At 41.1% G+C, this 27,475-nt stretch overlaps 1 protein-coding gene across 2 annotated transcripts in view; it reads left to right on the top strand.

Moving 5' to 3' along the window:
* FRAS1 (Fraser extracellular matrix complex subunit 1) overlaps positions 1–27,475 on the top strand; it is a 465,438-nt gene that overhangs the window by 183,218 nt on the left and 254,745 nt on the right. Inside the window, exons 4-9 of one of the 2 annotated variants that reach the window (XM_030877950.2) lie at positions 1,135–1,227; positions 13,756–13,915; positions 15,658–15,791; positions 23,952–24,035; positions 25,719–25,820; positions 26,120–26,311. In XM_030877950.2, the coding sequence (XP_030733810.2) occupies positions 1,135–1,227; positions 13,756–13,915; positions 15,658–15,791; positions 23,952–24,035; positions 25,719–25,820; positions 26,120–26,311 (765 nt within the window). The remainder of the gene's footprint in view (positions 1–1,134; positions 1,228–13,755; positions 13,916–15,657; positions 15,792–23,951; positions 24,036–25,718; positions 25,821–26,119; positions 26,312–27,475) is intronic. The other variant, XM_060299521.1, reaches the window with a different exon arrangement.

Below are 27,475 nucleotides of genomic sequence, written 5' to 3' on the forward strand. Positions count from 1 at the left end.
TGATCACTGTTACTGATGTATTTATCTGTTTAGTGGATTAACAGTTGTGAAATAGTAGTCCCATTTCCCACCCACTCTTGAGGATGTAGTTCTGTACAATTAACATTCTCTTGTAGGTACAATTCTTTTTAATGGAAGCAGCCCCAAATAACAAAGAAACATTATGACTTACATAATTTTTTGAATCTACCAGCTGAATTCTTTGTAGGCTTTTATTCTGTGGACAAGTCATGATTTCCTGGTTAATTCAGGATCTCCTACCATTTTCGATCAAAATCACTAATTACCCCTTCTGCCACATCTCTGGACTTGAGGAAATGCTAAGTGGAAGAGCAGGTTGAGTCAGAGGGTCTAATAGAAGGATTGGGTCCCAAAGACACATGTATGTGCCATAGTTTTAATAACCTTGGATAAACAGATCCTTCACAGTGGCGAATAGATGGTTAGTTAACATGTGACAACTTCCCAATAAATCCTAAAGTATCACGTGGAGGCCCATTCCCTGGATAGTGTCAGGTATTGATAGGAAACACAATTGCAATTATAGAAACCCTGGTAAACAATGTAGATCTTTATTGGAGCCCAGGAATCCTATCCAGCTCCCCACAGTACATGTGCAACCTCCACAGCCATGCTGTTTCCTCTCCCCTCTCTGTCCTTCCCTCACCTGCCCCTTGTGCTTTGCTACTCTGTGTCTCAGGTCAAAGTGAACATTAGAACTTTAGCTCCCCCCCCCCAGCTGGCTCCATCAGGCATCTATAGGCTGTTAGAAGACCTGCCAGCTCTGCGGCCCTGCCCGCCCAAGTCTTCTCTTCTCTGTTTTCGGGAAATAGAGCTCTTATCTCACCCCTACTGCTTTTCTGGTGCGACACTCAGATGGAGCATTTCTAGTGAATAAAATTCTTCACTTCATTACATGTGAAAAGATGTAGACAGTTTTCAAGGAAATTACTGTCACAAGGGGGTTCATGTTATCTTTGAGAGAAGCTCATCTTGACAGAGAGAATCCTTTGCGTTAGTGTGTTCTGTTTATCCTGTTTATTGTTGTCACCCGTGGAAACTCATGAGAGTTAGTGACTCTGATGTGACTGCTCGTTGCTGCTACTTTACACTGAGCTGTTTTTAAATGCTCAGGGGGAAGTGCTTCAAATACCCGCCAACCAGTGCTGCCCTGAGTGTGTGCTGAGGACTCCTGGATCTTGCCATCATGAAAAGAAAATTCACACGGTAAGTATTTTCTGACCCATGGTTGATTCAGTGTCTGTAGATCATTGACAAGGTAAAGCTGACAAGAGAGGATTTTTTTTCCCCTTTGTTTGGACGGTGGAGGACCTCAAGCTTATTTGACTTTCCGTGGGCATTTAGGTTTCTTGAATAAGATTAAAACTGTCCTATTTACTGTCCCATGTAAATATTTGTCAGGTGAATTCGTGTCTGTATAAAGAATAGTCTGAGAATGTTGATGATGAAGAAGTTGTAATGCTGAATAATAAAAGGGCCAGCTTGCCTTTGTGTACCACATACATTTTTTCACTTGATTTTATAAACAACCCTGAGTAGGTGAGTAGAGCAGATGTTATTACTCCTGTGTTAAAGATGGAAAAGTAGAATTGCAAAGACTATAAGTTACTTGCCCCATATAGTACCAATAAGTGGTGTAACCTGGCCTAGAGCCCTGGTCTTTTGTTCCTCATTCAGGGTGGAGTTTCTAAACTTCAGCACTATTAACACTTTAGGCTTTGTCGTGGGGACCATCCTCTGCATTATAGAAGGATTAGCAGCATCTCTAGCCTCTACCCACCAGTTTGTATCCTCTGAAGTCCTGACAACCAGAAATGTCTGTAGGCATGGCCACATTTCCCCTAGGGGGAATGAAAATGAAAATGCTCGCCTCCACCACATTTAGAACCACAGTACTAGAAATCAACCCTGAAGTTCTTTTATTATACTTTCGCATTCCAGGTCCTGTAGGATTAATTTAGAGATATTAAATACTGATTTTAAAGGACTATTGCAAGGTTTATAGTAGAAAATATGAAAATGGGATCACTACAATTCATCTCCACTCATGCCTACATGCTCCCCCGAGGCAGCAGGTGAAGTTGAATGTGTTAGAAAGAGGCTCTTTGCTTTAATCTTCATCTTCCACCTGATACAAAACTTTCCCCAAGTTAGTGTCTCTACCCATTCAGGAGAGAGCATAGGTTAGCCGGATTTGATATACCTACTCTAGGCTGCTATTCAGTGTGTGTACCTAAAACTCCGTGAGTACAGTGTGCTTTCCCCGTGGGACAGGATCACCTCACTTAAGCCACTGTCTCCACATTACCCGAGGAAGTCACTCTTTCACTTCTGCACAATGTATTGCTGAGTGATACCCAAGCAGGATCTGTGCCTGCATACCACGTATCACCTTGTGCTGCTTGATTCAGTCTGCAATGTGTAGGGTGGTGGAAACTTCACACGCCACACAAGAGGATCCCTTGTGAAATGTAAAGTGCTGAGGGGCAGATTGGTGACGGAATTAATGCCAGTTCATAGTGGCTGGAACAGGTGTGTGGTTCAAGGTCAAACACCTCAAACTGAATCTTTCAAGTGAAAGAGCCCTAGGATCCAAAATGAGGCCAGGATCTGGGGGAACAACAGACATCTCAAATAAGAGGTGGTTCCAGGGACATGAGACGTCAGAGTTCAATGACTCTGCATGGCCGCTCTAATGACACTTGTCATTTGCTTGCTTGTGTTATGTTCATGCACACGTGCAATCTTCTTATCTTGAATTAAGATTTCTGAGAACACTGACAATATTTTGTCTACCTTCATGGTGAGCCTCCTTGCCTCCCACCTAACGTGGTGAACTTTTCCCAGAGTAGGTGCTCAATAAACATCACGACTCAAACAATGAGTAAATCCCTTCTCCAGCTTATCCATGTCCTTGTCCCAAGGGCATGTTGGTCTCAGACCAACTAACCTGTGTGGCGGGCAGTTCAGGGACCACAGATCTGCTGATGGGTTAATTAGAAATCCGCTTGGTCTCCTACTTTTTCTGGAAGAGTTTAGAAAGTCCTTCTTCTCCCTGCCTCCCTTGCAGTTCACCCCTTTGGCTCTGACACAGTCCATGGGAAGCTCTAAACTGGGTAAGATCATGCCCATGCCTTGTTTTCCCATATGCAACTTTCAGAATGTACTCCCCTGAGAGTGTATAATTATATTTCTGGTACTTGATGTAACTGAGAAAATGGCTGAATTTCAGGAATTGTAGGGTTTTTTTTTTCTTTTTTTTTGCGGTACGCGGACCTCTCACTGCTGTGGCCTCTCCTGTTGCGGAGCACAGGCTCCGAACGTGCAGGCTCAGCGGCCATGGCTCACGGGTCCAGCCGCTCCGCGGCATGTGGGATCCTCCTGGACCGGGGCACGAACCCGCGTCCCCTGCATCGGCAGGCGGACCCCCAACCACTGCGCCACCAGGGAAGCCCAGGAATTGTAGTTTGAAGGGAAAAAACTCTCCAGTGGTCTACTTCTTCAAATAGAAACAGAAGAATGATTTTTTTTTTAAGTTGAGACAAAATCCTCGAATTTTAGTCTTAATAAAGTGAAACCGATCATGTTTCTTATCTTCCTGTTCTTCTTTCCTCTCTTTCTTCACCTTTTTAGATTCTTGCCAAGTTTTTCTTAATATTATTCATTTCCTTGAGTGGGTTAAATGCTTGTCTGGGTTGGGTCTGAATCTCCCCTTGTCCCTTGCATCACTAGGTTTTTTCCTGAATCTTGGAGCCTTTTCTGTTTTGTGCCCTTGGCTTGCTTGGGAAGCAGTTTCCAGAGCACCTTCCTCTCCTGCCGAACAGCGGTAATCCTCTCTCCTTAGCCTCTGGCTTGCATCCCATAGGACGAGTTATGGAGACTCTGTCCCGGTAGTTATGAAATAGTCTGGTGCTTTAAGAGCTTTGGAATGGTGAAGTGGAAGCTTTCCCCTAAAAGAGAGATTTAGAAGAGGCTTTAGGATAGAGCAAGTGTGGTGGGAGGGGCATCTGTTAAAGTGATGCTGTCCCCAGAGAATGAAGTTGAAGAGAAGGAAAGTCAAAGGTGGGTTGAGCTCAGGACGGCATGGAGAGGCCACCTTTAATGAAACAGCCTCGCCTCATGAGGGGACCTATTTTGCTGGCATTGTGGGCAGCACCTTGTACAGCTGACGTTCCAGCAAGTCAAGTCCCCACATCTTCTCTGGAGTGAGGAAAACACCTGAGCCTTTTGGCTGACCAGGTTATGTAAGTTTTGCGTGGGCTTATTACAGCCGGCATTTGGGTGACTATTTCGTCCATGACCTCCCAAAGCTATCCTTTCAAATTAGCTTTTGGATCTCTGCCCAGCCTTGCCAACCAGTTAGGGAGACAAGCCTGAAATACATTTTCCTAAAGAGTGTTGGAATGCGTTTTCCTTGTTCTTTTCCCCACAAATTAGCCTGTGAAAGGGAGGAGAAAGGACCTTTAACCCCTTTCTTTTCCTCTTTACTAACTTAATCTCAGCACCAGATAATGTCATGTCTTAGAAGATGGTGCTTGGAGATTCACTGAAAAAGAAAGTGGCAGGTGGTAATGCCCTAGTGCCCGCATCCGATCCAATACAGGAGTGTGGAGGGAGAGGTCTGCTTGCTTTGCCTGTCTGTGAGGCTGAAAGGAGAATTAATTTATGCGTGTGAGACAAGAACTGAATACTGAATTCTGCAGCCTTGTTCTCTTCAAAGTAGAGGATGTAATTACAATATGCATGGAACATCCCCAGGTTTTTAGTATTCTGGATCTATAACATCATAACAGGAACAAATTATAGGAAGAAAAATTATTTTTTTGTTCTGTCATTAAGCCAGGCAAATACTTTATGAGCTTATCTTTCCTTTGGACAGCCAAGCCGACTTGTTATTTGGCTATGCAGAAGAATATATATAAGATATGGTCTGCAGAATGTGCTTTTGGCCAGTGTCAAAATCACAGGTTTTCAAAAGGTATTAATGGTATTAAGATGGCACAGCTACAGCACAGGTCTTGTGGGAGCATTGTTTTGTGTATGTATTATTTCTTGATTTTACAGAGCTTCCTTTGCTTGTTACAGTGCTCATAAAAAATACAGCTTTTGTAAATGAGTATAGAAAACACTGTGAAATTAAAAAATATCTACCTGTCATCTATCTATCTATCTATCTATCAGCATGTACCAAACCCCTTGATCTCTGGTCTCCCTCTGCTGAGAGAGGTGTCACTGATTTAGGGATAAGAGTAGGAGATGAAAATGAAGGGGACTCATGTGACTTTTCTCTAAGAGAGAGGTGAGAATACTTCCTTTCCATCATTCTGTGCAGTTTGGATCACTGTCTGGGCTTCTGTGGCTTTGACATCTAGAGTGGAGTCTCCCTGACGAATGTTCTTTGTTATTCCCATAATTCTCAAGCTTATTGTGAAGGGAGAATCCCTTGCTTAATTTTATGTCTCTTGAGTCAGATAATAGATTCACACCATTAGAGAGCTTGAAGGTACCGAAGAGATTAGTTAATACAGCCCTCTCATTTTACAGTTGAGAAAACTTTGGTGATTGACAAGTTATTATAATTAATTTTTGTGGCCTCATCTGAGAGTTGGTATGATTGCAAATGTTTAAGAAATGACAGTTAGTGTTTCTCAGTAGTGACAAAAACAAGCTCTTGTTTTAATGAAATGTCTAGATGTTTAGAAGCAATCTCCTAACTTTTAATAAAGACATTCACTTCAAGTTGTTTTTTAAGCAGCTTTCAAATTTTACTTTATTTAAGATATGCAAATGATTCATTAGATATTTTAAACAGTACTTTGCTCTCTGATGACTAAAGTGAATATTTGTTTATTGGTGAAAATTTGGAAAATAGAAAGTATTCAAGCAGAAAAAAATCCACTAGTAATCTCCAAGCTATGAAAACCACTATTGCTTCCTCAGGTTTTTTTTTGTTGTGGGGGGCGGCTGGCAGTGAATATGAGTGGATGGATAGATAGATAGATAGAGAAATATGTTTTTACATAATTGTAATTATACTATGTATACAGTTTATATCTTGCTTTTTTATAAAACATTATGTTGTAAATAGTTCCCCAGCATACTCTTGGAGAACATGATTTCCTATTATTAGGCACTTGGGTAGCTTGCAATATTCACGAAAACATTTCCAATTTCACTATGAAGAACAATGAGATGGAATTCCTTGTATTGAAACTTTTTGGTGTGTCATTGATCATTTTCTCCAGATAACTTCTTAAACGTGAAATTAGTAGATCAAAGCATCTAAAGATTTTAAGTATTGAAGCTGTGACATCTGTGGTCATTAAAATTCAATTTTAAGTTGTCTGTGTCTAATGATAAACCCAGTGGGACTATCATGGATAGTATAGCTTCTTTTCGGGTCTGATTACCTAGGGTAGGTCCTGCCTGGCTGAGTTGTTCCAGGTGCTATCATGAGAGAAGGCTCTGTGTAGAATTCCACTCCACTGCAGCTTCACTAACAATAGCTACTATGAATTTTAAACACTTTCCATATCTGATATTAAAAGATATTATCAAATTTTATTTTAAATAATATTTCTTTGCAGTTAATAAAGTTGAATATTCCATAAGCTTGTTGTTATTTTTTTCCATTGGGTTTTTTTTTTCTTTTTCTTTAAATTGAGTTATAGTTGACTTACAATATAATATTAGTTTCAGGTACACAGCATAGTGATTCAATATTTTTATACATCATGAAATGATCACCACTATGAGTCTAGCTACCATCTGTTATCATACAAAGTTATTACAATATCACTGACTATAGTCTCCATGCTGTACATTACGTTCCCATGAGTTATTTATTTTATAACTGGAAGTTTGTACCTCTTAGTCCCCTTCACCTATTTCACCCCCACATATCCCCTCCGCTCTGATAACCACCTACTTGTTCTCTGTATCTGAGCCTGTTTTCGTTTAGTTTTGTTTATTCTTTTGTTTTGTTTTTTAGATTCCATATATAAGTGAAGTCATACAATATTTGTCTTTCTCTGTCAGACTTATTTCACTAAGCATAATATCCTCTAGGTCCATCCATGTTTTTGCAAATGGCAAAACTTCATTTTTTATGGCTGAGTAATATTCCTCTGTGTGTGTGTGTGTGTGTGTGTGTGTGTGTGTGAGTGACATCTTTATCCATTCATCTCTTGATGGACACTAGGTTGCTTCCATATCTTGGCTATTACAAATAATGTTCCAGTGAACATTGGGGTGCATATATCTTTTTGAATTAGTGTTTTTGTTTTCTTCAGATAAATTCCCAGAAGTGGAATTACTAGATCATATGGTAGTTCTATTTTTAATTTTTCCTCAAAAATTAAATCTGCATACTGTTTTCCAAGTGACTATATCAATTTACATTCCCACCAACATTACATGTGGGTTCCCTTTTCTTTACATCCTTGCCAACACTTGTTATTTCTTGTCTTTTTGATAATAGCCATTCTGACAGGTATGAGGTGATATCTCACTGTGGTTTTGATTTGTATTTCCCTGATAACTAGTGGTGACAAGTGATGTTGAAGATCTTTTCGTGGTCCTGTTGGCCATCTTTCTGTCATCTTTGGAAAAATGAACATTCACGTCCTCTGCCCATTTTTTAATTGGACTTTTTTTTTAATTGAGTTGTATGTGTTCTTTTTATATTTTGGATATTAACCCCTTACAGATGTATCATTTGCAAATATTTTGTCCCATTCAGTGGGCTGCCTTTTCATTTTGTGGAGGTTTCCTTCACTGTGCAAAAGCTTTTTAGTTTGATGTAGCCCCATTTATTTATTTTTGCTTTTGTTTCCCTTGCCTGAGGAGACAGAACAAAAAAAATATTGCTAAGACCCATGTCAAAGAGCGTACAACCTATGTTTTCTTCTAGGAGTTTTATGATTTCAGGTCTTATATTTAAGTCTCTAATCCATTTTGAGTTTATTTTTGTATATGGTATAAGGAAATGGTATAGTTTCATTCTTTTACATGAAGCTGTCGAGTTTTTCCAGCATCACTTATTGAAGAGGTCATCCTTTCTCTATTGTATATTCTTGCCTTCTTTGTTGTAGATTAATTGACCACGAGTGGTGACCTTATTTCTGGGCTCTCTATTCTGTTCCACTGACCTATGTGTCTGTTTTTATGCCAGCCCCATACTGTTTTGATTACTATAGCTTTGTAGTATAGTTTGAAATCAGGGAGTGTGATACTGCCAGCTTTGTTCTTCTTACTCAATTTGGCTTCAGCTATTTGGAGTCTTTTGTGGTTCCACAAATTTTAGAACTGTTTGTTACAGTTCTGTGAGAAATACCGTGAGTATTTTGATAGAGATTGAGTTGAATCTGTAGATTACTTTGGGTAATATGAACATTCTAACAATATTAATTCTTCCATAGCATGAGCACAGCATACCTTTCCATTTCTCTTTCAATTTTTTTCATTGATGTCTTTTAGTTTTTAGAGTACAGGACATTCACTTCCTTAGTTAAATTTATTCCTAGGTATTTTATTCTTTTTGATGCAATTGTAAATTGGATTGTTTTCTTTATTATTATGTAATGACCACATGTATTTTTTTATTATAGTCTTTGTTTTAAAGTCTGTTTTGTCTGATCAGAGTAGTGTTACTCCAGCTTTCTTTTCATTTCCATTTGCATGGAATATCTTTTTCTATTCTTTCCCTTTCAGGTTATGTGTGTTTTTAGATCTGAAGTGAGTCTCTTGAATGCAGCATATAAATGGGTCTTTTTTTTTAATCTATTCACTCTATATCTTTTGATTGAAGCATTTATTCCATTTACATTTAAAGTGATTATTGGTAAGTATGTACTTGTTGCTGTTTAGTTAATTGTTTTCTGGTTATTTTGGGTACTTCTTTGTTCCTTTCTTCTTCTTTTAGTCTCTTCCCTGTAGTTTGATTATTTTCTTTTTATTTTTTGTGTATCTATTGTAGATTTTTGGTTTGTGGTTACATTAAGGTTCATATATATTGATTGATATATATATGTATATGTGTGTGTGTGTGTGTATATATATATATATATATATATATATATATATGTTGGTTTTAAGCTGATAGTTACTTAAGTTTGAACACATTCTAAAAGCACTACATTTTTAGTCCCCTCCACATGTTTTATGTTTTTAATGTCATGTTTTACATCTTTTTACTTTGTATATTCCTTAACTACTAATTGTAGTTTTAGTTGATTTTACAATTTTTGCTTTTCAAATTTTACTTGCTTTTTCAATAGTTGATCCATTACCTTTACTATATATTTTCCTTTACCAGTGAGATTCTTTTTGTTCATATATTTTCATATTTCTAGTTATGACCTTTTCTTCTCTGCTTAAAGAAGACCCTTTAACACTTCTTGTAAGGTCAGTTTAGTGGTGATGAAATCTTAGTTTTTGCTTGTCTGGGAAGCTCTTTATCTTGCCTTCAATTCCGAATGATAGCCTTACTGGGCAGAGTATTCTTGGTTATAAGTTTTTTTTTCCTTTCAGCACTTTAAATATATCATTCTACTCCCTTATGGCCTGCAAAGTTTCTGCTGAAAAATCAGTTGATAGCCTTATGGGATTTCCCTTGAATATTATGCATAGTATTCCTCTTGCTGCCTTTGAAATTCTCTCTCTGTCTTTTGCCTTATTAATCATGATGTGTCTTGGTGTGGATCTCTTTGGGTTCATCTTCTTTGGGACTATTTCCTTCCCCATGTTAGGGAAGTTTACAGCCATTATTTCTTCAAATAAGTTTTCTGCCCCCTTCTTTCTCTCTCCTCCTTCTGAGATCCTGATAATGCAAATGTTTGTATGTTTGATGTTGTCTCAGAGGTTCCTTAAACTATCCTCATTTTTAAAAATTCTTTTTTTTTCTTTGGGCTGTAATGATTGGGTGATTTCCATTAGTCTGTCTTCCATGTTGCTTATATATTCTTCTGTAACATCTAATCTGCTCTTGAGTCCCTCCAGCATATTTTTCCTTTTAATTATTGTATTCTTCAGTTCTGATTGTTTCTTTTTTTATATTTTCTATCTCTTTGTTGAAGTTTTCCCTGTGTTCTACCATTCTTCTCCTAATTTCTATAAGCATCTTTATAACCATTGCTTTGAATTCTTTATTAGGTAAATTACTTATCTTTATTTCATTGGAGTTGTTTTTCCTGGGTTTGCTTCTGTGAATTAGGTGAAACAGTTATCTCTCCTGGTCTTAAAGGTGTGGCCTTGTGTAGAATTCTTCCTATGTAGATTTTGTGTGCCAGGTGGCCTTGGCAGTTGTGGCTGGAGCAAGATGGCAGGGGTGGGTTTTAGGGTATGTCAGTCAGGGCTGGGGCCTCCCTGGCAAGATGCCTGGAACTGAAGTGGACACTGGCCAAGGCTTTCCTGAGCTGGATTGGGGTTGCTACCTTGGTGGCATGGCTAGAGGTGGAGTGGGCACAGGCTGGAAGGTGTGCTGGGGCCACCTTTGCAGGCCAGCTAGAGGGCCAGGTTCTTTTCAAACCACTGCCTCTGTGCTGGGACTCAGAGAGAGTGAGTTTGTGCATAAGCCCTTTAAGAGGGGAGTCTTGGTTTCCTATAGCTCTCTGGCTTCCCCCAATGTAAGTCCCACAGGTTTTCAAATCCAGTTATGGGGTCTCATCTTCCTGGTGCAGGTCTCAGGGCTGTGGTGCCCAATGTGGGGCTGGAACTCCTTACTTCTTAGGGAGGTCCTCTAAGTTTGTGATATTCATTCGGCTTTTGAGTTTCCTGCCAGGGGTATGGGTCACCTCCTACCCATCTCAATGAGGTTTTTTTTTTATAGCCTTAATTATAGAAGAGCTGTTCTGCAAGTCTGCAGGTTGTTCTTAGAGAGAGTTGTTCTATATGGAGTTGTAATTTTGGTGCATCCATGGGAGGAGGTGAGCTCAGAATCTTCCTACTCTACCATCTTGATCTTGCCTCCAGTCTTTTCTTATTGCTTGTAAATGATTTTATATAGTAGAGTATAATTTTTTAAATTATATTATGCAGTTTTTAAAATATATTATATTTTATAATATAAAATATAAAAAAATTATAATTTTTAAAATTATATTATGCAGTTTTTAAAAATCAGTTTTTAAAAAAAATATTAAATTATGCAGTTTTTAAAAATCAGTTTGTCATTTGCCTTAAAAATTTTTTTTATAATGTATATTTGACAGACTTTAAAAATTTTAACTCATCAGAACCTATTAATTTTTCTCTTACAATTTCTTCCTTTGCTTTTATGCTTAGATCTTCAAAGCATAAAGGTCCATTGCCTGCTATCTTTTATTAGCCAATAGTTTATTAGCAAGTTGTGGACTTGCCCGTGTATATGCTACACTAAATTTGAAATTTTATATTTAATTATAGAGGAAGTAAAAATTGATAGGAGAGGACTTGGCCTTGGCATCCAAGTCTGTTGCCGTGATCACAGTCAGCACATAGGTGTGAAAAGGAGTAGGAAGACCATGGACTCATGCAGTGGAGAGAAGGGAGAGGATTGAGCACCTCCTACCTGCCACTCCCCTTGCTGGCTCTTTCACAACTGCCTCGTTTAACCTTTACAATAACCAAGTGCACAAGATATCGTCCTACCATTTAAGTTTTCTAGACCGGGAAGCTGAAATCTAGAAAGATGACATCACACTCATAGTCCCCAAGTCAGGGAGGGCTGAGCTTGGATCTGAGAACATGCATGCATCCAAGGAAATCCGTGGTTCATCCAACTCAGTGCATTCCTTGCATTTCTGCCCTCTCGTACTCCCAGTAAGTCCACCTAAAGAAAGTAATTTTCAGGGTGGTAAGGTGAGGACTTGGTTCCCAAATAACTGGATGCCTGTGACTACCTATTACTATTATTGTTAAATAATAGCACAGGTTATTAGTAATTCCAAAACGTCGGCCTTGGCATGCTTGCAACCTGGCAGCGCTTTGCAGAAGAAAGGGGCAGTGACTTGTTTAAGTAAGACAGAGTCCTTTTGTGTTTGAGAGAGGTGAATAATTATTCTGGATGCTGGCTAAGGAGAAGCAAGAGGATGTTTATTTTCTATGCTTCTCAGTGATACAGTTGAAATCCCCAGATTATATTTAGATGACTGAGCACTGGGTGTGTGTGACGTTTTTAATAGAAGTCTATATATGATTTGTGCTGAATCAGGTATCATCATATGCTACATTTAATAGAGGCAAAGGAATACGATATTTAAGAAAATGTTATAAGAGGAAAACTTTACGGATTAAACTTATTTTTTTTTTTTTTTTTTTTTGCTGTACGCGGGCCTCTCACTGCTGTGGCCTCTCCCTTCGCGGAGCACAGGCTCCAAACGCGCAGGCTCAGCGGCCATGGCTCACGGGCCCAGCCGCTTCGCGGCACGTGGGATCCTCCCGGACCGGGGCACAAACCCGTGTCCCCTGCATCGGCAGGCGGACTCTCAACCACTGCGCCACCAGGGAAGCCCTAAGCTCATTTTTTTTTTATACATTTTTTAAAAGGCCACCACCATTCCACTCTGCCATTGAGAACACAACGTATTTTGACAGCTACTTCCCCAAGCAACCAACATACTTGTAGCTTTTTACATTCAGGGTTTACCCCTGCCCTCACTCTGCATCACATCTGAGAGTGGCCCATTTAGATACTCTTGGTGCTTAGTAAATCATATAACTCAAAACATAGATCTGTTAGATCACCGATACAGTGCCAGCTTTGGGAATGTCGTATCCCAGCCTAAAGTGGGCTAGGGACATTCTGTGTGTGTAGATGGACACCCTCGCCAGGAATGAGTTTGCTCTACAATTTGGACCAGGTGCCTCCTGCTGGCTATGACAGGTTTCCTGGGACCATAAGATCACTGGAACGGGAGAGAGAGAAAGAGGGGTGGGGGAAGGGAGAGAGAGAGAGAGAGAGAACACAAATATGGGAACTCATCAGGGTAAAAAGTAAAGGCCAAAAAAAAAAAAAGAAGCATAATACAGAGTGGGAGCTATATTGAAAATAATATAACTATTATAAAGAATTCAGTAGATATACATGTATGTGTGCATGTTTTACTTTGGTCTGCATAGAATGTTTTAAATGATGGGATTGGGGTCATTTTTATTTTATTTTTGTGCTTCTCTGAAATTTTCAAATGTAAAATTTTAGGGATAAAAAAGGAAAACACAACTCAATTTTAAAATTGGTCTCTGCACAGACCTACTGGAGAACGGACTTGAGGATATGGGGAGGGGGAAGGGTGAGCTGTGACAAAGTGAGAGAGAGGCATGGACATATATACACTAACAAACGTAAGGTAGATAGCTAGTGGGAAGCAGCCGCATAGCACAGGGATATCAGCTCTGTGCTTTGTGACCGCCTGGAGGGGTGGGATAGGGAGGGTGGGAGGGAGGGAGACGCAAGAGGGAAGAACGTATGTATATGTATAACTGATTCACTTTGTTATAAAGCAGAAACTAACACACCATTGTAAAGCAATTATACCCCAATAAAGATGTTAAAAAAATAAAATAATAAAATAAAATTGGTCTCTGACTTGGAATATTGCAAACACTGGTCTCAGCCTTGCAAGCCTAGAGCCTTCTTCCATCTCTCCAGAGCTCCATCCTTCATTTGTTTAAGAGAAGGCTTGTTTCTGTTTGGTCAGATGAAAGCCTATATTCTGACAATAATTTTCTTGTCTTTTTTTTCCCCCTAACTCACAGCATGGAACAGAGTGGGCCTCCTCCCCATGCACTGTGTGCTCTTGCACTCATGGGGAAGTCCGATGCACCTCCCGACCGTGCCCACCACTCTTGTGTGGACACCAGGAGCTGGAATTCATCCCTGAAGGAAGCTGCTGCCCAGTCTGTGTGGGCCCCGGGAGTGAGTATGAGCTTGTAGAGAGAGACCCTCTTTGCCTTTGAGGTTTACCTGGTGACATCCCAACTCTTCTCTTTCTTGCTCAGTGTGGTACAAAGATCCGTAGCCCCATTCCTTATTGGAACGGAGATGTAGCCTTGCACGTGGCAGAAGCAATGTTGCAGAGACTGAGCTGCATTCCAAACTTGAGATTCTGAGACTCTCTGATTTATTATTTTGCCTTGGCCAGATGCAATCCCTCTGTGTTCATAGCTCCTAAGAAGGAAAGGGAGGAAGGAAAGGGAGGAAGGACCCTTTGCTGTGGTTGCATAAGGCCAAGGTATTAATAGTTCCTCCTGCCTCTCGGTGGAGAGAAGAACGGACAAATCACTTCTCCATCATGTAGTAACACTACCACTAATTCTGCTGGCTGGCCTTTCAGTTGACATAACATCTTTCTCCACAACACACCAAGTAGGAAGCAGGTATTTCATTTGTCTTTATGGCCTCTTCGCTGTGGAGATTATGCCTGCCTGCAAACCAAGGCATGGCTCAGCAAGCCAGGGGCATGCTTCCAGGCCCTCTCCTTAGAATCCATGCTTGGACCACGTACCCTTTTATTACATTTTAGGGATATATGTCCCTTTCCATTTTTATAATTAAGTAGTGTTTACTTCACGGTAAATATGAATTATTTTCATTTCTGTATTATATTCTCTCCTGGAGTATAATAGCTAAAATTACTCTTTTTAAATAGCACCTGGAAGCTACACTCTATCCTTGCCTTTTCCTTTTAAAAAGACCTCTGGTTTCTTTCTGATCCCCAGTTATTCCATTCCTGGTGACTGTTTACCCTGGAGAACCCTTCTGGGGATTCAAAAGTATGGTTAGGAAAGGATGAAAGTAGAATGCATTCCTCATGCATTTCAGATGTCATCCACCAGAAAAGGACGGGCAGCTGCTTTGGGCCAAATAACCCTACAAGTAAAAATGCTCCAACAACAGAGTTTAGGGATAGGGTAGAGAGTGGGCTGTCTGGGTTTGTGGGCTCCTTTCTTACATTTTAGGGTGCTTTCTTGTTGGCTGTCCATGAGAAAGATCTATTGGGAGCATTTTGCCTGGAGAGATGAGAGGATCAGCCAGCACCAACTCCATGATTTACTGGGTGCATAATAAAAATGCAGGGCCCTTTGTTCAAAAAGCAGGGGGAAAAAGCTTTTATTTTCTTCCATGGCTTTTGCAACCTGTCCTGTTTTTAATTTATTATTCATGTCACACTCCCTAAGGCACGGGGATATTCGCTGGGTGGGTAAGACCGCCCCCCGCACAGGTGCCCCGAGTCCCCCCGCTACTTGGTGCTTAGGGTACATGCACTCCCCAGCCACCCACACCCAGGTCCCTGCTATGGTTGGAGGGTGGCAGCTTTCACTGGGCATGGATTTGGGGTCAGGCTCCTGAGAACCCAGAAGGCAAGGAGGCAGCGGGGAGGTAGGGCCACGCATGAGTGAGACCCCAAACCCCTAGCACATGCTACCTGTCGCACATGCTACCTGTCACACCAGACTTCACTTATGAAACTCAGAGAGAAAGTTAAGCACTCCATACAGTGACTGCAGAGCAATACCCCAAGCATGGGGCTCCGTTGTTTGCACTGCGCCCCTGAGCACAGGGCCCTGTGTGACTGCACTGGCCACACACGCATGCAGTCAGCTCTGGGATCAGCAAGTGCAATCCCCCCAGTAATCCTTATTGCTCTGACCTTCCAGAACCCTGTTCCTACGAAGGCCGTGTGTTTCAGGATGGGGAGGACTGGCCATTGAGTCAGTGCGCCAAGTGTGTGTGTAGAAACGGGGTCGCCCAGTGCTTCGCAGCTCAGTGTCATCCTCTGTTTTGTAACCAGGTAAGGAAGGCAGCCTCAGAATGGATCCTTCACAGGCTGTTAACTTCACTGTTCAGGAACTTGGAGTCTCTTCTGAGATTTTGTCAGGCAGACCTCGGAAGTACTGAGAACAAGAAGCAAAGGCGGTTTTATTTTCCTTATACTTTTAGAGACCACCCCTGAGAGATTTCTTTTACCCTTAGATGCTACAGATAGGTCTAATTACCAGCCATTTAGGCTAATTGTTACATAATGAAACTGAGCCTTCAGGGTACACATAAAGAAGCCCGCCAAACTCTAGTTGCAGATGTTCCAAAAATGTGAAGCTGAACATCTGGAAAATTCAGTAAGATGATCAGGGTTGTTATTGTTTTTCAATGCATAGGTATAGTCTGCTTTTTAAAGACGTATGCATGTCTTTGAACCTGATTATCCAGATGTGCCTTATTTAATTTTTATTAGATAATGATTCAAATTATGAAAGGATTTTCTCCAGGGAGGTTTAAAATAGGGGGACCTTGTTCTTCATTTAAAGCTGATCTGATTTTCACAACATTAGGCTCTTCACACAGATATACAATAGAAAATCAATTGCAAATAAATTTGGTGTACATGGTATTTTATAGTTTTTTCTTCTTCCAGTAGCTCCTATAGATGTTTCTTAGCGGTTGACAGATAACCATGAAAGGAGTTTGCCTCCAGTTGAAAAATAGCTCATTTTTCGATCTAAGAAAAAGCTGGAAGCCAACATTCAGTTGATACAGAGCAGTACTTTGTGACAAATAAAACAAAATCAATAACATGGCATACTGTGACAATTGGGCAATATTTTTAAAGGCAGACAAAAGGCAATTAGGCAAGAAATGCTAAATGCCAAATAAAGGGAAAATGTATCAATTTAAAGACTAGATTGTATTACCCACACTACAGCAACTACTGCACACATGTCATACCTCTCAATTCATCACAAAGTCTTGTCCTAGCTTTCAGATTACAAATGAGTTTCTTGGTAGAGTTGCATAATATCTTACATTCAGAAGATATTGTAGTGTTGGGGCATTTTGATTCACACATTCCAGGCTTTAGTCCCCTTGTGTAAGAAGGTTAATTAAGCAGTTTGCCACCATTACAATAAGGGAGGTGGGAGGATGGATAGAGGAAACACTTCATTGTGAACCTTCTGCTTTAAGTCTTTAAAAACTTAACCCTGAGTGCATATCAGAGGTTAGCTTGTAATAATTGAAAGTACTGGTTCCCATTCTAAAAAAACGTTAAAGATAAATTCTGGCTTCAAACAGGACTCACTTATAGTTTGCATTGTTTAACTTAAAAAGATGAAATTTGTTGCCATACGTGAGAGCTAATTGCTATGCAAGCATTCTGAAATCTTGGAAATAGATTGATCTTAATCACTCTTGCATCAAGTCTATAGTTTTGCCTTGACATTAAAAAATACCCAACTGGGCTTCCCTGGTGGCGCAGTGGTTGAGAGTCCGCCTGCCGAGGCAGGGGACGCGGGTTCGTGCCCCGGTCCAGGAAGATCCCACATGCCGTGGAGTGGCTGGGAGAGGCCACAACAGTGAGGGGCCCGCGTACCGCAAAAAAAAAAAAAAAAAAAAAAAAAAACCCAACTGTCAGACTATTTAAACCATTTTTCTTCATTTAATATCACTATTAACCATTGGGTGTTCTGATGATATAAAGAGGTGCTGTAGAATTAGCACCTTTGTTGGAAACATTCTCACCGCCACCATCTTCCCATCACCATCCCCACACTGGGGGCATATATTATGTGCTAATCATTAATTTTAAGAGCTTTTAATTTGCGTAACAACACTGTGAAGTAGGAACTATTATTATCATCCCACGTTATAGTAGATAAAACTGAGATACAGAGTTTAAATAATTTGCTCAAGGTACCACAGTTATGAACTGTCATTGCTTCTAACCTAGGCAGTTATACATGACAACCTCAACAGACCACACCTGACATATTTTTAACCATTACACTGTATCGCCTCCCAAAATGATGAGTTACATATCATTTATGTATAATAATAATCACAAAACAATAGTTGCTCACGTCATTGAGCATGATTGCAAGCCTTTTATATGTGTTAACTCATTCATTTTTTAAAACTCATTCATTTAAAAAAAACACAAGCTCATCAGAAGAAATGCATTTCCAGGTGTTGAGCTTTAGAAAAATTTGATTTTTAATATAAAGTGTTTTTGTTTGTTTGTTTTTTTTTTTTTGCAGTACGCGGGCCTTTCACTGTTGTGGCCTCTCCCATTGCGGAGCACAGGCTCCAGACGCGCAGGCTCAGCGGCCATGGCTCACGGGCCCAGCCGCTCTGCGGTATGTGGGATCTTCCTGGACTGGGGCACAAACCCGCACCCTCTGCATCGGCAGGCGGACTCTCAACCACTGCGCCACCAGGGAAGCCCATAAAGTGTTTTTTAGATTGTAAAAGGAATCTGTATTCCTTAAGGAAAGTTTGCAAAAAGCGGAAAAGCAGAGAAGGAAATGATCTTCCATATTTCCACCATTCCAAAAGATCACAATAGAATTTCTTTTGGAATTCATTCCAATTTTTTGGTAGGCAAATGTGGATATATTTGTTTGCATAGTTATAATCAGATGTTAGGAATTAGTGATCATCTCTGACAAAAGGAGAAATTCCTGTGTTCAAATAAGGGGTTGCTCCCTTAGTGTGTGATGTAAATTCATGCTGAAATTGCTTGCCTTCAGCTTCTGTTCAGATGCCTTGTGAACAGAGCCCTAGACCATCCACATTTTTGTAGGCTCATTAAAATGTTCAGTCTGATGAGAGTTCTTCCTGATACTATTATCACCAATTTTTTTTAAATACATCTTTATTGGAGTATAATTGCTTCACAGTACCTTGTTAGTTTCTGTTGCACAACAAAGCGAATCAGCCATATGTATACACATGTCCCCACATCCCCTCCCTTTTGAGCCTCCCTCCTATCCTCTCTATCCCACCCTTCTAGGTCATCGCAAAGCACAGAGCCCATCCCCCTGTGCTATGCTGCAGCTTCCCACCAGCCAACTATTTTACATTCGGTAGTGTATATATACGTCGATGCTACTCTCACTTTGCCCCAGCTTCGCCCTCCCACCCCATGTCATCAAGTCCTTTCTCTATGTCTACCTCTTTATTCCTGCCCTGCAACTAGGTTCATCAGTACCATTTTTTTTTTAGATTCCATATATGTGTGTTAGCATATGGTATTTGTTTTTCTCTTTCTGACTTACTTCACTCTGTATGACAGACTCTAGGTGCATCCACCTCACTACAAATAACTCAATTTCATTTCTTTTTATGGCTGAGTAATATTCCATTGTATACATGTGCCACGTCTTCTTCATCCATTCATCTGTTGATGGACAGTTAGGTTGGTTCCATGTCCTGGCTATTGTAAATAGTGCTGCAGTGAACATTGTGGTGCATGTCTCTCTTTGAATTATGGTTTTCTCAGGGTATATGCCCAGTAGTGGGATTGCTGGGTCATATGGTAGTTCTATTTTTAGTTTCCTAAGGAACCTCCATACTGTTCTCCACAGTGGCTGTATCAATTTACATTCCCACCAACAGTGCAGGAGGGTTCCCTTTTCACCACACCCTCTCCAGCATTTATTGTTTCTAGCTTTTTTGATAATGGCCGTTCTGGCTGGCACGAGGTGATACCTCATTGTATTTTTGATTTGCATTTCTCTAATAATTAGTGATGTTGAGCATCTTTTCATGTACCTCTTGGCCATCTGTATATCTTCCTTGGTGAAATGTCTATTTAGGTCTTCTGCCCATTTTTTGACTGGATTGTTTGTTTTTTTGATATTGAGCTCCATGAGCTGTTTGTATATTTTGGAGATTAATCCTTTGTCTGTTGTTTCATTTGCAAATATTTTCTCCCATCAGTTTTTTTAATACTACAATTTTCCCATTCCCAATATTGGTTAATCTAAGTGAATTGAACTTCATCTTCAGAGTTTTTTAAAAAAGATAAAAATTGGTGTGTCTTCTGAGCCACTAAGTGTTTGAGAATTATTTTCTGTTTTGCCTACATTCATGAAAGACAATTTGTAGGGGTCTACAATTTAAGGAGATTATAATCTTTTCCCGTATCAACCCTGTAAACTCTGTTCCATTAAATCCTGGAATTTAGTGCCATGGAGGAGCCTGAGGTTTTTCTGCTTTCTATTCTGTTACATTCAGTTAGTTTACTCTGTTGAATTCTTGCAGGATGTTTCTTCATCTTTATATTTAAAACATTTTCCCAGGATATTTCCAAGTGAGGTGTCTTTTCACATAGTTTGCCTAGAATACTGTGAAGCCCTTTCAGTCTATATTCCAGGTGTGAAATGTTTTCTTTAGTTACGGCTTTGATTAGTCATGTCTGTTCCAATTATTCTCATTTCTTCAGAAACACCTATGATTCTTAGATTGCTCCCCTGCCTTGGTCACTTTCTCTCTCATCATTTTCACTTTTGTGTCTTTCCTCTGCATTATGGAGAGAGCTTCTTGAGTTTGTGTTTACTGCCTCCAGTATAGATTTTAATTTGATGGTTTTCCTTTAATTTTCTTTTAATTCGTCCTTATTTCTCCTATCACTGGTTCATCTTTTTTTAACCCCAATGCTTTTTCTTTCTTTATCGCTTCTTCCTTCTATTTAATAAAGACTGCATTTTCTTCTATCTTACTGAAGTTGCAAAATGGCTTTTAAATCTTTTATTTTAGATCCTGCAGTACTTAGTTTTCAGAAATCTGTTCTTTCTGTGCATCTTCAGAATGTTATTACTTTCTATTGCTCTTTAGAGTTTTTCCCCCAAGTTCTTTTCTTTCTGTTTACTCAGCCTTGGTCAAGAGAAATCTGTCCATACCCAGTGCTTGAAAGCTGCAAGGGTAAGCAGCCTGCCCTTGGCTAATTGCCTTTCTTGGATCCATTGCCAGGTGCTAAGAAAGGTGTGTGTTTCCTCAACCAAGGGTCTGGTAGGTTTTCATTTAGTGTAGCTCTGTTGTACTGAGATCAGATATTTTTCTCTCTCCACTGCCCAACCCTCTTGCATTTTGAATTCATGAAATGTAAAACTGTAATCCCCAATTTGCAAGGGTTCTCGCCATGTTTCTCAGTGACTCTGTGCTTTACATTTGGGTGTCTTCTTCCCCACTTTTCATCACTTCCTCCACCTCCCCCAACACACATACTTCCCACTCTTTTTGTTTTGTTTTCCTTTTTTTTTTTTTTTTTTTACATCATGGGCTCTGATTAGGTAGAAAGACATCGAGGGAGTTGAAAGGCCAGGATGGCACTCTAATGGCTTCAAACTGCAGTGGCCGCACACTAAGGGGACAAACCCATGTTGTGTTTGATATTGGAAGGCAGAGAGTTGGGAAGAAATGATGGTTCTTATTTCTGTTTTGGTTTATAAAGCAAAGAAAGGCCACAGAAAGTCTTATGGTCAGTGGGACTTCCTCGGCAATGGTAGGAGGTTGGCTGTTCTACTTTTTGGTGGTAGAATTTTCATCTCATTTTTATACCTTCAGAGGTGTTACAGGAGAAGATATTTTGTCAAGAGCTGTGAGCCATAACATGCTATAAACTTTGTCATAAGTATTTTTATTTAAGGAATATGGAAAACCATAATTCAATCAGTTGACCCTCGAGCAACGTGGTTCGAAATATGTGGGTCCACTTATATATGGATTTTTTTCAATAGTAAACAGTACAGTACTACACGATCCATGGTTGGTTGAATCCACGGATGCGGAACCACAGACGTGGAGGAACCGTGGATACCTAGGGCTGACTATAAATTATATTCGGATTTTCAGCTGTGTGGAGGTCAGCTCCCCTAACCTCTGCATTGTTCAAGGGTCAACTGTATATCCTTAATGGTGGTCCTACCCGAAATTGTAATGATATTAGTCTTACTTTATTTTGGCATTGAACTCCTGTGATTACTGAGGGTACCATATTAGACACGGGGTTGGCAAACTTCTTCTGTAAAGAGCCAGAGAGTGAACATTTGCAGCTTTGTGTGCCATATAGTTGGAACAGCTTCTCAACTCTGCCATTATAGCACAAAGACACCCATAGATAATACGTACATGCATGGATGTGGCTGCATTCCAGTCAAAGTTTATGGAAATTGGTGGTGGGCTGGGTTTGGTCATCAGTCCCTAGCGTACTAGCCCCTGGGTAGTCTGTAGGTTTGGAAGGGCAAATCCACGAAGACCAGAATAATAGGATTCAAGTGTATGATAGCCACAAAAATGTACAGCTAAAACGCCTTTCCCGTTTCTCTAACCCACTTTGCTGCTCACCTTCTTCTTACTTGCCTCTCCAGTCCTGCTTATAAAACACCAGACCAGATGGGGTCTCAATTCTCAGTCAGGAAGTTCTCTCACGTAATGGGATATTTTCTCTTTAAATGCTTTTCCTCCCTGCCCTTTTTGGGCTCTGTTTGTGAAGAAAGGTTTTGTTTCTGTCAATGAAATACATAATTATTGCCAGTAAGAATCGGAAACTTGATTTTCCTGTACCAGCCTCTACACAGGTAGTTATCTGCCACCCATACCTCCCACTCTCCAGTTGACTCTGCCCCTGTCCTTGGGTTTACTCCATGCTGGTTAAGATAGATTCATACTACCTCTATATTTCTGTTCAAGATTAGTGATCATGACATTTGTCCCCTGTTTACTTAACGTTGTAAACGTTCATTGTTTCCTTCCATAAACTTACTGAATAGTGAGTATGACATCAGATATACCTTTATTTTTACTTCCTCACTGATATTTCATTAAACTCAAGAGTTCTGAGGTCAAGAAATGCTCAATGACTTCAACGCATGTCCAGTTTTCACATACTCTATTAAACATCAATGGTCATAATATTTTTACAGAATTATAAAGAAATAAGGTAACCTAAAGCAGAGAAAACAGTTGTCGTGTGAATTCCAGTGATTCAGGTGTTTGAAATAAATTCCTATTAGATAGGAATGCATTAATCTAGCTGATCATATATAATTGGGTTTAAAAAGCCACTAAAGCATGACTGGAACTTTCCATGAAAAATTAAGGTTACTTGACACCCCCCTACACACATGCCCCAAAGTACACCAGCCTTCTTTTCTTGCCGAGGGAATTCCACAGCAAACCACGATAATGAAATCTCATTCTCTGCTTTTTGTAAGAGAAAGTGCAGCTAACTCTTCAGGAGGTATCTTCTGTATAAGATCTACCACTTCTTAGTCACTGAAACTCGGTTTATTCTAATCCTCCTTCTCTTGGCTTTAATTTGCCTACCTTCCTTCCATTCAAAAGGCTGTGGTGATGTCAAAGTGAGAAGCTGCTTCTTTGGCATTAACGAGGAGATTGTTGCTGTGAAAATTCTTAGGGCAGTGGTGACAAAGTGTCTAATATTCTGGAGGTGCAGGTGGTAGAGCTGAAACTGTAGGAATAAGGCGGTAGGGGTTCTTTGGGCATTCAGTGTTTGTCACCCACATTTCTCTGCACTGGCTTATTCCTAGATATCTAGGGGCATGACTGATTTTTTTTCATGTTAAGGACCTCCTAATGCGTATATATAAACGTGTGGATTCCCATACAGATGCAAAAGAATAGTGAGGTAGTTTATCAAGGGAGGGATACCTTCACTTTGAGATTAGCAGTGACTCAGCAGGAGGGTAAATGTTCTCAAGTGTTGAATGGTTGATGCCCTGAAGTCCCTCTGCCAACCATTTACTATTACCAGGTCAGCTCTGTGACCTCAGACAAGTCACACAACCTCTCTGATCTTTAATTTTCTTGTTTGTGAAGGTGGGATAAGAGCATCTACTTTACAGGGTCATGTAAAACACTTAAAACAGTACCTGGCAAACACGAAGTACTATTATTATTGTTATTAGTTGTGCTTTTGTTTGTTCTTAGAAGTGGATGGGACTTGAGGAATGTGCAAACTTCTTAAGAGTCACACTGCCCTGAAAAGTGCTCATTCTTATCAAAGCACCAGGTGACTAATAAATATTAAATGAGAGGAAATTGCTGTTTCTGGAGGCTTTGAGGCACATGATTGAGTTGGCTGTGAGTGAAATTTTCCTACTGTTGTGGATTTTATTAATACTGCCTTTTGATGGACTGTTTTTGGGGTGTCAAGGATGAAACTGTGGTCCGAGTCCCTGGAAAATGTTGTCCACAGTGCTCTTTGCGATCCTGCTCTGCAGCTGGCCGAGTTTACGAGGTAAGCTTTGATGTGCCCCATGTAGGTGTTTTGACATCCATTCTTACACATCTGCCCTCTGCCCTTCTAACCACCATACCTCCCCCACCCACATCTGACTCTTTGCCAGGATTAGTAACTCAGTTCATAAACGGCTTTTTTCTTCTCTTCATGGGAAGCCTTTGTGAAAAAATTAAATCGGAGGGGATTAGAAATACAAAAGAATGTGCTGGCAGGCGGTACCTGGTTCATGAACCTTGGTGAACTTACTGTTCACACATCTTGAAGGGAAAAAAGACTGTCATTGGTTACTGTCAGTTTACACTTATGTTGGAGGCTCTGGGAATGTCTGCCTGCTTTGGTTGGCTTTTAGGCACTGATATCCAGAGACAGTGTCCCCCTGCCTTACAGTGGGACCGGGAGCATGGGAGTGGAAGGTGAGAGAGGGAAAAGGGCAAGAAGCTGGGGGGGGTGGACCCTGAAAACTTGAAAGTACTATTGGGGCAGTCTAGCTAACTACCCAACACATAGTAGGTACTAAATAAAAGTAAGTGCAACAAGTTGAATGAATGAATGTTCTGACTTGGGACTGCCTAGCTGAGCCAAAAGAAGGTTACATTATTCGAAAGCAAAGAATATATAAAAAATTAACCCATCTGCTTCCCTTGTTTGCTGGTCATTCTAAGGAAAACCAAATAGAAATTGGGATTTTTGACTCTCAGTGGAGAATCTGGAACTGAGTATTAGGGGATGGATGACACAAATTCTAGATGGGTCCCTTGAAGTGTAAATGAAAATAACTAATGGGGAAAGGATTTTTGTATATATTAGATCTGAGCTGTCCAATACAGTAGCCACATATGTGCTAGATTAATTTCTTCTGGAAGAGAGAGCCTCTATACCTGTTATGGTGTCCTTGGCTGCAAGCAACAGAAATGCTCCTCTAAAAGTAGCTAAAATGAAACATTTATTATCTCATATAACAAGAAGCCCAGAGGTGGGACAGTTGCAGGGTTGATCAATCCAGGTCTCAATGACGTTGCCAAGAATTTTCACTCTTCCGATCTTTCCACCCTGCCGTCCTCAGCATGTTGGCGTTTGCTTTCTGTCTTGTCACCTCATGCCCCAGTGTGGCTTCCACAGCTTCAGGCAGCTTGTCCTCAACCAGTCATGACTAAAGCCTGGTGGAAGAAAGGGGTGGACTTTTCTTCTTTTATGGGGGAGAAGAGTCTTTTCCTCAACCTCTACTGCTCTTAGCACACTTCCCCTGAGGTCCCCTCCGTTGGGACTGGGACCAAGTCTGTGCACTGGCTGCAGGGGAAGCTGGGAACGTGAGTGTGTAGCAGTGAGAACTGGGTCTCCCAGCAAAGAAGAGCTAAAGAATGACCATCGAGTAGCCAGCAAACAGGGTCTTCCTATTAATCTTGATGTTCCAGGCCCTCTGTGTGTCTGGCAGAGAGCAGGCCCTCAAGGCATCTGTGGAATGAATATAGTTGGATGCAAACGAATCCCAAGTTCTCTTTGGACATGGATTGACTTTTTTTCTTAGAGCCTCTTGCTGCCTAGATGATATTATTTCTCAGGAGCACATTCGATATGGCTCAATTAAAAACTATGATAAAAAATTGTGTCATGTGCCTTGTGTTTCTACTTGATATATGTGACATTTGATTTTCCACTTTTTCGTTTCTTTTCTTCACTCAGCATGGTGAGCAGTGGAGTGAAAATGCCTGCACCACGTGTATATGTGACCGGGGTGAGGTCAGGTGCCACAAACAGGCCTGCCCTCTGTTAAGATGCGAAAAGGTATTTGAGAGTGTGTAGCTTGATTTTTGAACCTTTATTCGGGGTCATTGAGGAAATGCATCTCTTAGTCCAGTGTGTCCTTTGAGGGAATCAAAAGTTTTTATGATGCTCGGAAGCAGGAAGGACCTGCTTCCCAGGAAGGAGGGGGAGGGGAAGGGGAACGTGCCTCAGCTGGGTTAGGTGGGGGAAGAAAACAGCACACAGAGTTGGTGTTTTATGTCCTTCTGCCGCATCAGGTCGGATGTTTTCGCGCCCTCCTGACCCCTGCCCTTTCCCTGCCGTTCTCTCTGTTTCCTCAGGGTCAGAGGAGGGCTCAGCGTCATGGGCGATGCTGCGAGGACTGTGTGTCTCCTGCTGGAAGCTGCTCGCATGGGGGGCTTGTGCGGTACCAGGATGAAATATGGAAGGGCTCGGCCTGTGAGTTCTGCACGTGTGACCGTGGCCAAGTGACCTGCCGGACTGGGGAGTGTGCCAAAGTGGAGTGTGCCCAGGTAAGAAACGAAGGCATCTCTGTCTGGACTGTAAGGCTGTCTCCAGCGGGATGGGTGGTCCCTCACCTGTCCCTTCCCTCTCGGCAGCAGAGGGGACGACCAGGTTGTACGATCAACTTCAAGGAGGCTTTTAGCATTGAGGCTTCTGTGGTGTAAAGTAAATGCCACTCTTTGTTTAGACTGATTTGGAGCAGCCTCCTGGAGCTTTTAGCTCTCAGTGCATCTGGTCAGATGGGAAGCCCTGAGCCAGAGACATGGACTGGAAGGGATGACATGGGACATTAGCCTATCAGTCAGCACAGCTGGGCCTCACTGCTGGTGGCCGCCCAGCTCGCTCTGGCTGTGAAACAGAGTCCGCAGGTGCTCCGGTGGCCCGGCTTCTGTTGCAGGCCCCGCTGGCAGTGTTTAGCAGAAAGGAGAGCCAACACCTAGAGGCGGCTCCTGTGAATCCATCGGGAAAGAAAATGAAATGTGTTTTTGTCATTGTTTTTGTTTTAAAGAGACAGGGAGGGAGACCTCATAAATAATTAACTCTGTTGACCTCTGTTGACTTCTGCTGTCTGCAGAATTTCTAGAATCTTCTAACAAGGTAGCCTCTGTTTGGACTATAGATGTATACTGTGGGGAGATGGCTTTTTTTCCCCTTTGCACCCGATTTTGATCCGCTGCACAACAAACTGCTTTTAGAGCTGTCTCCTTCTCCCTCGCCACTCCTATCTGCCCCACCAGTTTCCCGCGGGGTTGTGAACTTGAGTCGATGAGGGAAACTTGGACGATCTGAAGCGCTGGGTGTCTGTGAAGGCATTTTTCTTTCTACTTCTCCCCCACGCCTCAGCTCCTCTTAACACGGTTCCCGAAGAGGAACAGCCATTCAAACAGGGCTGTCAGCGACAGAGTTCTTTTTCATGTTGCCTTCTACTTCTGTGTCTTGGTAGAGCGAAGACACATGTAGGTAAAGAGGGTCCTGCTTTTTTTGCAGATTTATTTCCCTCTACATGCCTTTTCATTGCTTTTCTTTCTTTAGGTCAGGGGAATCAGAATGGTTGGATGAAGATGAGAAAAACCCTAGTCAGGGCCCTTTTCTGTCTCCCTCGCTCTCGGGCTGAGGCTGAGCTTCCTGGCCTCGGTAGTCTGCCCAGAGGATGCTGGGTTATTTCCAAGGTT

This window comes from Globicephala melas, chromosome 5, assembly GCF_963455315.2.
Source record: "Globicephala melas chromosome 5, mGloMel1.2, whole genome shotgun sequence".
In the NCBI taxonomy this organism is placed as follows: Eukaryota; Metazoa; Chordata; class Mammalia; order Artiodactyla; family Delphinidae; genus Globicephala; species Globicephala melas.